A 15,275-nucleotide genomic window follows, 5' to 3' on the forward strand; every position below is an offset into this window, starting at 1 on the left:
CAGAAAGGATACTTACAGAAGGCTAAAAAGATAATAAGAAAACTCGTGACTCCTTCCAGAGCCCCAACACAGCTGGGCCATGATTGGCCAATAAGTCAAAACAATTCACATGAGACCAATGGCACAATCATCTGTTGGATAAGCAATCACCAAACATTCCACATGAGCAAAACAGAGGAGAAGCAAATCAGATAATTATTGTTTTCCTTTTTCTCTGTGGCTTCTCAGCTTCCCAGGAGAAAAATCCTGGGTGAAGTGATTTTTCCAGAAAATATGACTGTGACATTGTATGTCACACATAGCCAGTGACGGGCAAGACTAGCTGCCCCCTGTGGGCAGCTCTGAGAGGAACCTGGTCAGAGAAATATGACTTTGACTGATCAGGAGATAAGCAAGCAAAATGCAGATGGAATCCTGGAGGAGGAAACAAATACGAGGAGGAAACAAACACTGAGAGAAGTACTTGTCAGTTCTGTTTCTGGATATGTGTGTAAGACACAGAAAGGGGGGAGTTGCTTTGAAATATTGTGGTGAAGAAAGTAGTTTTTTTAATTTTGTAATCTTTCCTTTTTTGAAGAGCAATGTGGCAATTGTGGACAGTAGGGCAATAACACTACTTTAGAAAAGAAATTCACCAGCTGTGCTGCTGTGATGATAACAATTCGGTTCAAAACTTTCAGTCCCTAGTACCAAGAACTAGGAGAGGTGTGTGCCATACAATTTCAGTATCATTTCTTCCCCAAACAATTCACCACTTTGCTCTGACATTCAAAAGAGGTTATGCATGATGATGTATGTATGTTTCTACAGCACAAGTAATTATAGTCCAAATTTGCACCAAATTAGGCAAAGCACATTGCTACACTACATTTCTCTGACACACTGGGCATTATATTTTAAATATTTGACAGGAACAACAGTGTGCAGTATATGTGCAATTATAATACCCTAAGAGGTAGCTTGTTGAGATAGTGTTCTGCAATTTGCAAAATTTTCCCTGTTGTCTAATGATGTAACACTAATGGAATTTTCCTCCAATTTAAAAATATCTTTTATAATATTCATTGGGCCCAAAATGCCGTGCTTTTAAGAAGATTCCTTTCAACAAAATCATTATCTATAGAGCCATTCATGTATGGGCCATATTGACTTCTTTCAAAAATTATCTAGGGGAATTATAATTTTCTTGTCAGAAAATCTCTGTAATAGAAGAAAATGTCTATCACAGTGCATCTATAAAGAGCTTGAAAACCTGGGATTATTAAGTGAAGTGAGATATTGATTTTATTTCCACATTACATTTCTCTACTTCCCTGTAGAAGAGAACGAAACAGATTGCTGTAAGTATGCATGTTCCAGAGGTACAATAGATGAGAATATCAATTCTACTCCAAAATTTTGCACTGAAAAAAAGGATCTGAATAGTACCAAAGAGCTAAAAACTCTTCTGCAACTTCTCTTTCACTTATGGGCTGTGAATTCTTGGCTGCAGCTCTGAGAAGCACAGCCCTTATAAAAAATGGGCAAAATGCTAGGAAAACAAACCAAAAAAACCTAGAACTATTTATCTCTCAATAGATAAAAAAGACATTGGTACTTTCCCAAGCTGAACAAGCTGCCTTTTGTAAGCTGGTGGCTTCTTAAAGACTTTTTTTTTTTTTAATCCCTAGGGAAGGACAGTATGGTCTATTAAGTAAAGAATCTTCATTTCACCAGTTTCCATGGTACAAGTGAATTTGGAAAGGAGATTCTTTGCCATGTATGTGTTACTTGTGGCCTTCATTTCATGCATCATAGGCATCTCAAAATCCCAAGTTTTTCTGCAAACAATTTCAGGACTAGTACCACCTCTTTGCAAGATATGCAATCAGATCAAAACTAACATTATCTCATGTGATAGTGATGTTGTCTTTCAAAAAAAAGAGGACTGGTTTGTTTTCTGCAACTCCTCTCATTAAATCTGCATGTCAGAGCTCTGAACTAGGAGAGGAAATCCTCTCTGTGCTCTATCACATTTATCTGAACCATTAAGATACTGAGCTCCATCTGGTGCTGCTCTGCTCTTCTGTGTCATACAGGAGGTGTTTTCATCCAGCACCTTATGTCAGTAGGCACACTGGGAGCAGCAATAATTGATCAATAGCAGAGGTCATGTTTAGGAGTCTGCCTTGACAATTCATTGTGCCATGTATGGGCATTGCTTTATCACAATAAATTATAACAGTCTTAAACAAATTCATAATTTGCCCTTGTCATACCTCGACCTTGTTTCATTTAAAACATGTCTAACAAATGAAGGGATTTGTGCACAGATGCACAAAGGATCCAGAATTTTGCCTTCTTAGTTTAGAAACATTATGTATTTAAATTTCACCTTGTCTCCAGTTAGATTCTAACTACTCTATCTTTGCTTAAGAAAGTGGGGTTTTTCTTCTGTTTCTGATGTGTGGGTTTTTAACACCAAATGATCTAATTACATAGAGGTCAAATTACTTTGAGCTTAGCTGAGTAGACAGGTCATCAATGTACAATCATGTACACCATCAATTATTAGAAGCTTCCATTCTGCACTAAACTGTGAGATTTCTTTTTATGATCAACATGAAACTGTGGTTTGCTGAAGACGACACATTAACATGGATTTGCCTTTATCTCTCGAGGTTTTGTATTTAATTTTTTTGTGGGAAGTCTTATACAGTCTTAGCATGGTTTGGGATTTAAAAGAAGGTCAATCTATGTATTTCTTTTAATACAAATTGTGAACTGAATATTAGTAATCAAGCCTATTCTCACCATCACATTTTGCTTTGGAAAGAACTTCCCTTTCATGTAGTAACGGTGGTATGTCTGAAGAGATGGCTGCTCTAGCATATGCTCTAACATATGCAACAACAATTTACAGGTTGTCTTGTAAATATGGCATATTTACAAGATAACTTTCCTTGTAAAATTTTGTTTGCATCCTTTTAGTGTATCAGATCTCTGGAGTACCTTAGTGAGTCTACAGAATGCAGTTGCTCAGAAATTTGCTTTGTCCATCTTATTAAAGAAATACAACAACTGTATAACAGTTTTTATAAAGTGGAAGAAGGGAAAATGTCTTGCTCATGTCTCTACCTTTAAATGAGGAAGGCATGAAAGTTTTGCAGCAATTATTAGAACAATGTGAAATGAATTATTAGAAGATGGCTCCTCAAACTCTTTCCAGTTCTAATAATCATTGCAGTAAGGTAAGTAAGGCACAGACAACTGAGATATTAGATGAGTGAAAAAGCATTTGAGTCTAGCCCAGAATAGCAGAGGTTATGGGTAACAGTAACTGGTAGAGTTGTGAGTGATTCACATTCTTCTCATGCATCTTTCCACCTCATTTAACTGGATCTTGGTTTTCCTTTGGTGCTACTTCTTTCCTGGAAAACGAGAAGCTGTATTAAGTCTGAGAAGGAGCAGTGAGATTGTGCTCCTGTGAATTCCCTGCAGAGCACCTGTGTCCTGCGCAGCCAGGAATGGTGCAGAAACCCACCCAGGTGTTGCCAGCCCATGTGATTATCCTACTCATGCCAGCATGGGACTGCACCCAAGATAACAAGCATTTGCATTACCCCACTGATTCCCCTACAGCATGGGCTAACACCTCTGCCTGTAGTTCCTTGTGTGGTGGGTGTGTAGCTGCCTTGGACATCTTGAGGTTTGTGTCATGTGGACTGAACTGAACTGAATTGACAGTGACCTTAAGAGTATTCTCTTCCTGAGCTGTGCTCTTGTTGAGCTCACACATGTCTTCCTCTAGAAAGAATTTTGAGTTGCACCATCAAATACAGAGGTGTACAGAGAGCTGCAGGACAGTTCACTGCATCCTGGGAAGTGTGAAAGGACTTAGGAGTCCAGATTGATAGTCATGTATGTATTTCTTGTCTTCCTTGAGCTGAGAAACAAGATTCTGCAGAGGGAGTTGAGCAACCAAAGAGCTTCACACTGCTGGAGCACAGGCAGGTGCTCAGAACCAGGGCTGCTGCCAGCACTTCTGCATCCCCATGGAAGTTCAGGTGTGATCTTTCTGCCCAGAGACATTCTGGTGCCCAGAGAGGTTGCAAGGTCTCCAGCCACAGAGATATTCAAGACCCCACAAATCACTTTAGTTGTCCATGCTTAAAGCAGGAGATTTGACTAGATGACCTATATTATTCTGTGATGCAATAAGCAGCTTATTCAGTTTTCTCTAGGTTATGTGTATGAAAAAGCTATCATAAGCCTGCCTGCATTTTTGTGTGTTTTATTAATTATCATGTTTATGAAATTAACTGTTGGACAAAATATAAACTGCCTTCTTCTTTACCAAAGCAATGTTTTTCCAACAAGCCTCTAAATGCAAACATGAATATTTAATGGACAATTCGTTAAATGTAAGTATTTTCTACTTCAAAAATTATTAATGAGAAATAAATCCATATAGGAAAAAAATCGGCTTTATATTTTACACTTGGGATAAATCACAAAGGAAGCTACCTTATAAAATGTAGTTCAATTGTGTGATGCATTTTTAATGGCCTGTGATGTCAAAAGAAAACTAATGTACTTAAGAGGCATTCCTTAGGCCCACAGAACAGTCAAAAAGATTTGATGATTTCAACTATGACTATATAAAGTACTAACTTTTTTAATCTAAAATTTGAGCCCATAACTGACGTTTCATTAAAGAGAAAATGTCAAATATTCTTTCCATAAGTAAAAATGCACTATCCTGCCCTGAGATTTTTGCTATCTGCATTTTAAATCTGCAAATAGTGATTTCACATGTTTATAGTAATTTTCCAGTCCAAAGGAATTAAAGGATATTTGTCAGATAAAATCCATATTATTAGCTATTTTGTCACAGAGATCTTACCTAGATGGGTCTAACCTGTATTCATTCAGTATTTGCTGATGGAATTATCAAGAAATGTTTTATCATTGCCTTGCACTCATATCAACCTTTTCCATTAAGATAGTCATGCTGCAGATATCTCTAATTCTTTTCTCTCAGAAGAGCAGTCCAAGTCAGAGGATATTGTTTCCATGGTTGATTTACTACATCTAAGTTACTTTACTGTAAGACACATTCTGTGGATTTAGATGACATTTGTTGGAATTAAAGACTTCCTTCTCATGTGGTTTCTTATCTTACAGGAATTTGTATTTCTCTACTGCAGATTGTGAGCTCATCATTGCACAGTGAATTTGAGCAGTCAGATAGTATTTGCATTTTACTTCTATTCAAGTAACCTACCCTGTTCTTGAAGCTGTCCTCGCAGTCACATATTTTTGTCTACATAGAAGGACATTGCAAGCATTTCTCCTTGTTCTGTTCCACAATTGAGATCCTGTCATATGCTGCCAGAAATTAAGCTCTGTAACAATGACACCTGCTCTGAGCTGGATTAGATGACACGTTGCCTGAATGCTGGCAGGAAGCAGCCACCTGCCTGCATTACTAACTCCACTGGAGCAGGACCTCTGCAAGTACTTTGCAAAGTAAAAGAAAATACACTTTACTTCATCATCATATTTTGTAATGAAATTTAACATAAAAATCATTCTAAATTGTAATCATGTGCCTCTGTCTCCTTAGATCAGGTTATTCTGCATTTCACGTGTCAGTGTCCTCAGGTCAAAATTGGTTTTATCAACAGCTTCATATTTTTTACATAAGGCTTTCTTTTTATTCTTATTTTCGTCCTTGCTGCTTTTGCCCTACAGTTTCTTGCAAGTCAAAGGCTTCTGAATATCCAAATTAAAATGTGGACCATATATTCCCCTTTCCCACTAAATCCATGCTTTTGTTGAAGGTACACGTGTGAAAGATATTGGCACCATTATTCATTAGGTTCCTCAGAAGCATGAACCTGGAGGCTAATGTTTGTGAATATGCAATATTTTTCCTGAAACCAGACACATATTGACAGTATCTATATAATTGCCCAGTAGTAATGTATACACTGGAAAAGTATTGGCAGAATATACTTTCTGTTTTTCCAGCTCCATGGAATTGCCCACATGAATTTACATTTACTTTGGTTTTGCAGAGGAAGAACAGTTTAATCAACTAAAATTTGCTGGGTTTTGTTTTTCCACTTAATTCACTCCACATGGCAAATCAATCTGTGCTGTTAAGTAATTCTCAAAAACAGTGGAACATGTAGTAGTGACTATTTACTACTCTGCACTCAGACATCATACAGAACTAGATTACAGAGAGAATTGTTACTGGAAGAAGTATGTTGATTTTGTCTCCTTTTCTGTTTTTCCCTGCATTATGGTCTTACCAGAAATTTGCCAAAACATAAAGAACTCTTTCTGTTCTGGCTTTTTAACTTGCCTTGTAGGATCTTCCTAAAGTAGGTGGCATTCATCCTAGTTGTTACATCTGTTCCAAAATCTTACTTATCTCATTTTACTTCCATGAGGAAATGTGAATTTCCTCATGGATACAGCCTTGAGAATTTTTCTCTTAAATGATGATAGGGGAAACACCTTAATGGTAAATTCTGACCTTTTTTTTCCACCCTATTGTTTTGCATACATGATTGAAAACCTGCCTAGTAGCCTCAAGGCAAATAAACGATGGCACCATTCAATTTGAGCCACTGTAATTTTAACCTTCTGCAAGGTTATATGCTCTGAATAGGTTTTCTCAACTTTCTTAACTTTTAGACTCAAGAAATGCTTAAATCAAGGTGAGTACCTACAGCTGCTTTTGTCTTGAAATGACTGGACAATATCATTGATAATGAACTAAAATTAGCAAGGAGGAGGAGAATGTTGAAGAGGATATTGGACAAAAGATACTAGTCTTTAGCCTTGATCCTGGAAGGCAGCCTGCAAATACAGCGAAATATGAGCTCTTCAAGAGACATTCCATGTCAGCATACAACTCTGCTTCTATTCAGACTAGCAATGATAAGTGCAGAATGAGCAGAGTCAGGTCAATAGCAAGTACATATATATTTAAATCCTGTCATCAAAAGACATTAGAATGCTTGCAGGAATACATGGGAGTTTAGTAGCCACAACTTAACCAGCAGTTGGCACTGCTCTGTGCCTGCTTTAGAAGAAGGACAACCTGACTTTTTACAAGCTTTCCTTGACCTAGTTGATGACACTAACTCACCACGGCAGGTGTTTCTGCTTTTGGAGTTACAGAAATGGCCCATGCTTCAATCTCTTTCGCTCCTTACACAGTGGCAGTGGAGAAGAAAACGTGGCTTTGTTTTTAAATGTGTTTGCAGTTGTTTGGATTTCTTTGGGAAATAGCAATGTCTTTACAAACGTAATGGTAAAATAGAAAGGGAGCCTTGCCAGAAGGGGAAGTCTATAACATGTGGACCTATAGTACTGCCTGTATTCTAGGACTGGCAGCAATGATCCAGTACTAATGATGCTTGTCAGTGAAGCCAAAATGTATGTGGACTATCTGTAACCCAGACTCTGGTGATCTGAATTCTACCACACACACCTATTTTGAAGATCAGGTCAATTAAACTAAATATACCTTGCTACCACTTCTCAATGAGAACAACGATTAAATACAGTTCTTGTAACAAATAAGGGTGTTTTTAAAGGAAAACAAGTCTAGAAAGTGGTAGTTTTAAGCCGACATTTCTCTATGGAAGAGAGCAGTTCTTCCACAGAAAATATTCTTTTCTCCAGCCAGTTTCAGTCAGTGGGTTGCCCAAAGGCTGTGAAGTCTCTGCCTGTAGAGATATTCAGTAGTCAATGGGACAAGCTCCTGTCTGAGCAGGCTGATCTAAGTTAGCCCTGCTTTAGCCAGAGGTTCAGCCCAGATGAGCCCTAGAGGTGCCTCCCACCCCAGATGAGTCTACAGCTGTCTGGTGCTGGTAAGTCTCTTGTCATCCTGACTTTACGCTGCTCCGAAGACCATCGAGAATGTTTGTTAGTGACCAGAAGAAAATCTTTTTTTTTTTAATGGATATTCCTTCTCAATAAATCAGTTCAAAACAACTAATTTATTTGAACATTAGTGGCCTGAAAATTATTGCATTGTGATATGGTGCTACAGGTTAATTCCAAACATTTATTCCATTTCTATGTTTGCTAAAGTGTTTTATCTCATTGGTCTGCCCCCTGAATTCCTCTGTTTTTCTTTCTTCATTATCTGGACATCATTTTATAGCAGATTGCTCATGTCAATTGTTGTCTTATTTAAGTTTCCAAGGGGAGTTATGTTACATTGATTTTTGTTTGCATGTTCCCACAATGTGAAATTGAGTTTACTTCTCCAAATCATTTAACGAGCCAACCCTTGAAAGTCAATTACGACAGAAAAATGTTCCTCTATTCTCAGTTGAAACATTTATAAGATGAAGGACACTGAGTCTAAATACTAATCTAACCAAGACAGTTTAGAACATTCCATTCACTAAAGTATTTTTGTAATGAAGATGGTCCTCATGCTATCATTTTTCCAGATATTTTGGTTAGCTATTTAGTCCTTAGATTAGGTGAGTGTGACATCTCATTTAATTTATCCTCCATCTGGATTTGTTATTCTCTTTCCAGTCTTGTTTTTTCCAGCCTTTCTTTTCTCAACCTTGCTTAGTGCTTTCCTTTATGAGCACTTAACATGAGCACACCCAAGAGAAATGAATTTTTATATTAATAATTTAGCACTATTATTTCTTTTTTTTTCTGAGTATAACTGAACCTGCCAAGTGTATTTTGATTAGATTTTCTGTTGGTTAGATCTTCTGTTGGCAAAGCTAATTATCATTTCGAAAACATTTTAATATGCTAACATTGCAAGATACAGAGTAAAAAAAATTCTTTAAAAATCTGTATTGTGATAGCCATTCAGAAGTTTTTCATGTTTCTACATGAAAACATGTAACACATAAGATACCAAATTTAGATAGTGTTCACTTGTGAAACAGCATCTTCACAAGTCATGTTTGTCTCCCATATCTAGTAAGGCTCAAAACTACAATATGCTGGCAAATACCTATAAACTTCCTGTTTAACAGCCATCACTAAGTTTAGAAGCTGTTTTTAATAAATTTCCCCCATTTTTCAGTTTCTGTAGTTGTGTCAGTACTGTAGTTTCTTTCTGTATGTTGGGCTTCTTAGACAGTCCTTTTGAGGTTTGGTGGATTTTGTTCTGCTTAGTTTTGTTTTTTAATCCAAGCCATTTAGTACAAAATTGCCAATCCACTGCTGACTTCACCTCACCTTTGAGAGAGCAGTTTACAAGAGATTTTTAGAGTGGCAGAATTCGGTTTTGGTTTTGCGGTATCTCCTTGCTAAATTCTCATGGGAAAATAAAAACTAATTTGTGAAATGTACCTATAAAGAAAAACATAATTAAAGCCTGATTTAGAATCCATAAAAGTCAGGGAAAGACTGCAAGTGAATTCATTGTCTTGGAAGCAAGTCTCTTGGGAGCATTTTGTTGCTGTTGTGTCATTTTGTATTGAAATATTTTTCAAAAATTCATCAGCAAAGAAGAAAGTTTTTTTTTTCCTGCAGTTTTTAGCACCAGAACATCACTTATTCCTTTATATCTTAAATCTATATTTACACCCCAGTAATACTTTGAGTACAAATATCTGTGTCCATTATGGTCCAATACTGTAGTTGTTTATAAAATGTTAACTCTATAGTGATTGGGTTGGGATTTTGGGTTGGGTGGTTTGGGGTTTTTTTTCCTTTGTTTTTGTTTTGTTTGTTTGTTTTTTGGAGTTTTTGATGTGCTGAATAAAACCATATATATGTATCTTAAATATTGGAAATTTCATTCCTATAATGTCACAAAGTAGTAATAGAATTTTAGCCACTCTAAGGACATGGATGTGCAAATTCAGTAATTTCAGCATCTATCAGGATAGTGGAGGGAGAGTGTAAAAAGTATAAATATCATCCTCCTACCCATACACAGTAGTTTCCAGATAAATAATACTAGATTTACGAACTCCTAGTAAGTTGTGTTAACCAAGAATTTCTGTGAGAAACATTGAATATAGGACAGCATCTAAAAAACTAGGAAATCATCCCCAAAGCTAACTAACAATTTGCTTGCCTAGTTTTCTGTCATCATATTTTCATTTCCTCATACTAAGTACACCTTTACCTATTTCTTGGAATGCCATCCACTTGAATGTCTAAAATTGTATTATATGTAACATCATGAAAATTTAATTAATATTCATTAGAATTTGAACATTTAATCTACCAGTATTATCATGTGGCTCTCTGTGTTCAGCCAAACCTGCTGTAGCTTTCTTGTAGAGCACTGTGTCTCCTCCTGAATGCAAACAGAGCTAAATTCCTCCTCTTTGCTGCACATCCTCTGCTCTTTGCCAGACAGGTTTCTGTTAGGTAGCAGCCATGCTGATGTGCACGCCCTGCATAAAATTTTCTTCATGAGATGTACACTCAGCTAACCCATAGATGCATCTGTCTGCCCTCCATGTCCTCTTTTCCATGTGAAGGAGGCACACATGCAGGCCAGAAGGGAGGCACACATGGCTTTCAGGACAGCAGAAGAAAAATAGGATGACAAAATACCAATACAACATTTCAACAAGAATAAGGGATTGTGACACATCACATTGACCACTGACTATGGTTTCTTTCTTTTTTACTTCAAAAAGTAAGCTCTGGTGGCTGTTTTGTTTCTCTTTTGCAGTCATCGCTAACAAACAGTGACATCATCTTTGTGAAACTCCATGCCCCTTGGGAGGTCCTGGGCAAATATGCTGAACTAATGAATGTAAGAATGCCTTTCAGGTAGGTGTAGCTGTATTTTGTCTCAACCTCCAAGGCCACACTATACTCTAAAGTTAATGTGATAATAACACCAAAATGCCTGTAGAAAAGCTCTTCTATAAGATACCACACATCTTTAGGAAATATAAATGGAGTTCCTTAGATACCACATGCATTGCTGTTTCTTGTTAAAACCTACAATTTCAGTACAATACTGGTTTGAGATTAAGATGGGCTGTAGCAGTGCAGCTTTTTTCATGGGGTATTCTGTCCTTAGGCCCTTTAACCCCTTCAATGCTGGAGCCCCCTGCATACTTGTGCGCTGCTGTTTTTTAAATGGACATTTCATTGAAATCAATGGGAGGTCAAGAAGATCCAGGTACGTAAGGCAGCACAGAAAGTGCATGTCTGTTTGACGTATCTGGTATGCACCTGTAAATTGCTTGTATAGTATGTAGTAAGTATCCCATAAATAAGTGTAAATAAGTATCTCATCTCATAGGAAAACAATTTAGGCTATGAATGCTTTTTTCTGTGAAGAAAATAGAGAACTTATATTAAATGCTACTGATAACCAGATTAATTCCACATTGAAATTCAAGTTCTTTTTATAATTGATTAAATACTGTTTGCATGTTGGGCTATGAAATTTTTTATGTAAAATATTGCTTTTACTCTGCTGGTTATCAGAACTCTTAAAGTAGCATAAAGACTTCCACTGGAACTGACCACAACCCATGAACTGAGAGGCCTTGGCTCTTCTTTCAATTAGCAGGGTTTGTAATATAAAACTCCATTGATTTTAATGGAATTACTCCTGAACAAGAAAAGAATCAGACCCAGAATATGCAACTAGTGAGCTGGTGCCTTTGTAGGATTCCTTCTGTTTTTTCTTACCTAAGTATGAAAAATGCCTCTGATATGAGACACCCTGTAGCAGTAGAGAACTCATAAGAAAAAATGGATATGTATAAAGAACAAAATTGCAGGCTTCTTTTGTATTTATTTTGTTTTCATTTTCACAGCAAATCTTCAATTGTTCTTCCTTATGCCTTTATTGCTAAAGAGAAAATCCTGAAAGCAATCACAAATCATTGGAGGATAGGAATATTCTTTTTTTAAAGTGTTCCAGCCATAGAGACAATGCATTAGGCCAAAAGGGTGCCTTCTTTGACTTCTGCGGTATTCCTTGAGATGGACCTGTTCCAGCAGTGGAGTGAGGTCTCATGATTCAGAAGTACATCAGGAATTCTGAATTTAGTCATGGAGCAGCTTATTCTTTCCTGATCACTCAGCAGATAGCAAAGTAGGTGTCATACAGATTACATAGAAAGCTTTGAAAAACTGAGGTTTTCTTGACCTGCTCCAGGATCATGACTTCATTCTTTCCACCTCCATAGAGAGAGAATTTCTACAGCATTATTAGAGGAAATCATGGTAATTCACTAGTGACTGCTGGGCAGGTTCTTTAATTTTTTCTTAAAAACATCAGTCCAGTTTACCATTTCAAAAGAATTTTACAAAGTGTCCACAAGTCTAGATGGTGTGTTCCCAGATGCCTTTGTCTAAGCCCTTGATTCAAGAGCTGCTGATTGTTTATTGCTCCTGATTATGCAGGCTGGAATTGTGCAAGGTCCACACATCACTGAATGAAATCCTTGTTGTTTCAAAGCAGGAGGGAAAAAGTGGTGGATACCTCTGAATATTGGAAGCAAAACCAAGTGGATGGCATCTTCAGAAACACTTAGCTTTGACCGTTCTCTGCTGAGAAAGGTTGAGCAAAGCAAGATATTGAGTATATTGAGTAGAGCAAGATAAATAACACTGTCCAAAGAAGTCTGGCCGACAGGAAATAGTTTAAAAAATTTTACTTCACCAGCACGATATAGACTCTAATAACAAAAATGTTCAAAAGTTCTGAAAATTAACCTGGAATGCCAACCAAATTTTTTAATCATTTATAAAGCATTAGTGTTGTCTTAGTTTAGAGGACTTGCTTCTAAGGCACTAACAGCATTCCTACACTACATCTACTACAATACTTAAAACATGTGTGGTGTAAGCCTTCATTTTCCAGAAGTGGTACAGTTCTGCATTACACAGTGGAACCTCTCAGAATACACAGAAACCAGCTTGATTCAGCAATCACCTTCAGGGGATGACAAAGTCAGCCTTGGGAGGAGGAAATCAGAGTTTGGTCAGGCACCCAAATTTTCCAGAAAGGAGTATGATTCCCAAATCCACACTCAAGAGCCCTCAGATTTTCTTAACACTTGTGAAGATGCGATCTCTGTGCTGAAGGCAATGTGTCAGATCTTGGCAGCTGTGGTATGATAGGCATCTATGAGAAGAACAAGAGCAGCCAGCAGGGGAGTGGCCCAGGACATGGACGCCCAGTCCTAGATCTACACATGATGGTTGGGGGCTGCTCTGCACTGCAGGGCTGGTCAGGAGGCGGGTTGGGAGTGGGTTCAGCATGTGTCTGCGTGTGTCCCCTTGTCTGCTCACTTGCTTATCATTTGCTCTCACACAAGCTTATTGCACTGACAACAGAAACCAGCCTGAATGAGGGGCAGAGGGAGCGGCTGCACACTTGGTGGGGCGCTGAGCACATGTGCATTTGCTTGTGTAGCCTATATTCTGTTTCAAGGGATGTTATCCCAACAGGAACCACAGATCCCGCTCTGTACTGCATGTGTTACAGTATATTGCAGCATAAGGTACAGCTTTCCTGGCTTTTCTAGAGATTCCCCCTTGTGTTTCACCAAATGCAGCTTCAATAACTCACTAGTAGATGTCATATAATTAATCCATAGTTGTGTCAGTCCTATGGAATTCTTGCAACAGTTTATGAACTCTGAAATAGAAATGTCTTTGAATCTTCATCTTCCACACATGACAAATAGCAGAAAAGGAGGAGACAATGGGAAAATTATCATCTTCTGGCAATTCTAATGCCACCAGTTTCTGTGTGGCTTCCTGTGACGGTTCTGTTAATCTCTCTTTTAGTCTCTTCCTCCACCTCTTACAGGCTTCTGTCTTCAATCTCCTTTCCTTCCTTGCTAGTTCATACTGTAACTGACGATGGGTTTTCTTCTCGACTGGCTTCATTTTTGCTGTTCTTCCAGGAGAAAAATCTATTACCTGCATCGCCGATACAAGTTCATGAATAGGTGAGTACAGCTCTCATGCCAGTTTATGCTCATTTGAGCCAGTAACAAAACTAATGGTTAAAGTCAAGCAGGATCAAAAAGTTAATCAGTTGTGTTTGTAGAAATTATAAAGGGAGCGGTTACATACTAGGACATCTGCAAAAAAAAAACAAACAGAAGTTGCATTTTTAAGGCATCTGCATTGTGAAAGAAGCAATTAATTTCATCAGTTTTGCCTTTTTTAGGAATAAGAAAATATTTTTCAACTGATGGAGTCTTTAAAGAAACAGATGTTAGGGCAAATGCTTTACCTCTTTCTTTCCACGTAGCTCATTAGGGAGTTTCTCAGGGTTAGAGTACCACAGTTACAGGGGTTTTTCCATTTCCATGAACCCTGCTTACTTGTAATAGTGATGGCATTATTTATTTATTGTTTCCTCCATGGGGATGCTTAGTACTTTGTTGTTTGATAAAAAGCCAATGAACCAAGCTTGACAGATGTCTATTTTCCAAGAATCTTTGAAGTGCTTTCACTCAATTATTAAATACCTTTAAGGTTATGCTTGATGCCCAGGTTATGTCTGACTTCAAGCAATGAAGCTCTTTTCCTGCAGCAGTTTGCATTTTCTTTTTGATACCTTGGAAAACGAAATGAAAACATCTCCAAAATGCCTAAAAACTGTACAGACTTGGCAAAACCTGGATCATTTATATATCTACAATTATCTCTCTCAATTATCTCTCTCACTGTATGTGGCATTTAATGCTATGGTTTTCAAAGGGGTCTAGCCCCTAATCTACTCTTTTACTGAGGTCAGTGGAAATATTCCCAAGAACCTCTAAGAGAGAAAAATTAAATTTGAAAAATCAGCATTTTGGAGTAAACATCCGTACCATTTTGCACATAATGTCAATACATTTACATCCATGGAATGATCACTCTGCAGTATGAGCATATTAAAAAGCATTTTGGATATTAAGTTTTGTCACAGTGTACTGGTAACTTGACAGCACCAGCACTGATAGCACATTATGGAATTTGCCTTTTCATATTGGTAAGCACCAAATGAGCCCTTTGTGGAGTTGAGACATTTTACCCTTCTTTGGCACATGGTAATAAATGCGCACAAATCTTCTAAAACTTGTTGATGCTGCCCCAGTTTCCATTCTCACCTTACAATAGATACTATAGCAGCTGTTAGCTTTGGAATTGGTCTTGTGGAATGGCTGCTTTGACTAAAGCAATAGGTAGGAAGGAGAAGGTGACAGTTCCATCATTTATATGTGTTATACAAAGTTTTGCTTCACATTCATTTTCTTATGAGTCAGGATGCAATTTGAAGTCAGGATGGGAAGAGGTATGAT

General features: G+C 37.6%; 1 protein-coding gene across 1 annotated transcript in view; it reads left to right on the forward strand.

Annotated features, from left to right (window-relative positions):
- Positions 1-15,275, forward strand: part of ANO4 (anoctamin 4) — a 175,853-nt gene that overhangs the window by 96,913 nt on the left and 63,665 nt on the right. The window contains exons 6-8 of the mRNA XM_031057554.1: positions 10,679-10,779; positions 11,036-11,137; positions 13,887-13,931. Coding sequence (XP_030913414.1) covers positions 10,679-10,779; positions 11,036-11,137; positions 13,887-13,931 — 248 coding nt within the window. The remainder of the gene's footprint in view (positions 1-10,678; positions 10,780-11,035; positions 11,138-13,886; positions 13,932-15,275) is intronic.

This window comes from Geospiza fortis, unplaced genomic scaffold (assembly GCF_000277835.1).
Source record: "Geospiza fortis unplaced genomic scaffold, GeoFor_1.0 scaffold186, whole genome shotgun sequence".
NCBI classification, from domain to species: domain Eukaryota; kingdom Metazoa; phylum Chordata; class Aves; order Passeriformes; family Thraupidae; genus Geospiza; species Geospiza fortis.